This window comes from Sinocyclocheilus grahami, unplaced genomic scaffold (assembly GCF_001515645.1).
Source record: "Sinocyclocheilus grahami isolate Dianchi unplaced genomic scaffold, SAMN03320097.WGS_v1.1 scaffold2090.1, whole genome shotgun sequence".
NCBI classification, from domain to species: domain Eukaryota; kingdom Metazoa; phylum Chordata; class Actinopteri; order Cypriniformes; family Cyprinidae; genus Sinocyclocheilus; species Sinocyclocheilus grahami.
In genome coordinates this window covers 12,200-13,022 of record NW_015507269.1, presented here as the reverse complement: position 1 = coordinate 13,022, position 823 = coordinate 12,200, and the positions used below count along the sequence as shown (strand labels likewise).

Below are 823 nucleotides of genomic sequence, written 5' to 3'. Positions count from 1 at the left end.
GCTGATTGTCTTCTTTAAAAAGAGTCCAACATTAGGTCTGTATTCAAAAAGCATATTCGTGCATTATAACAATTTAAGTTTGGATACTTTCACGTCTATGTTAAGGGTTAAAAATACGGATTGATGGTGAAATCTACAGAAGCAAATACATAAAGTGCAATAAAATAAAGACTTAGAAGTGTATTTTGCATGCTTTCCACTAGTCTGAAAGCAGAGACATGAAATGGAAGCAAAACAGACCGAAAAACTGTCCCAGTGCATGAAAACACAACGGTTTGCCTGTAGTGTCTTTGCTCCGGATGGTTCAGAGGTAAATCTGATGTCTGAATGACTGCTGCTGATCTCTGTAGATTTCTCTGCTGCGGCTGAATCCAGATATGAAGCTTCACTCATCTCAAACACGGTTCCCATGTATCCCGCCTTCAAGAGTGAGTCCTGAGCTGCTAAAATTCATTTATTCACAAATGCATGAGCGGCAGATGCACAAAGTTGTGCTTCTAGAGTCAAAGCGTTGAGTGTGTGAAAAATTAGCTGGAGGGGAAACTCATATCTGATTGGCTAAAAATAAAGGCCATTTTAAAAAGCACCGTGAATAGGTACGAAACCCACACAACGATCTACAAATGCAGATTTACCCATCAGTGCACGTAAAATCAGAAATGTGCAAGCTTGCGTTTGCGAATATGAATTAGGTGAGTTTGTGAATTGCTGTTTGCAAACATGAACGCTTTTGTGCATGTGAATTAGCTGATGCTTTTGTGAAGTATATTTGGTAAAAACACATTTTGAGGCTACGTTGTATTTTAGCTCCGTTCACTGCTGG

At 39.2% G+C, this 823-nt stretch overlaps 1 protein-coding gene across 1 annotated transcript in view; it reads left to right on the top strand.

The window, feature by feature from the left end:
* LOC107574012 (ectonucleotide pyrophosphatase/phosphodiesterase family member 2-like) overlaps window positions 1-823 on the top strand; it is a gene marked incomplete at its 3' end in the record, with an annotated part of 33,202 nt that overhangs the window by 28,323 nt on the left and 4,056 nt on the right. Inside the window, exon 20 of the mRNA XM_016260484.1 lies at window positions 351-428. Within this exon, the coding sequence (XP_016115970.1) occupies window positions 351-428 (78 nt within the window). The remainder of the gene's footprint in view (window positions 1-350; window positions 429-823) is intronic.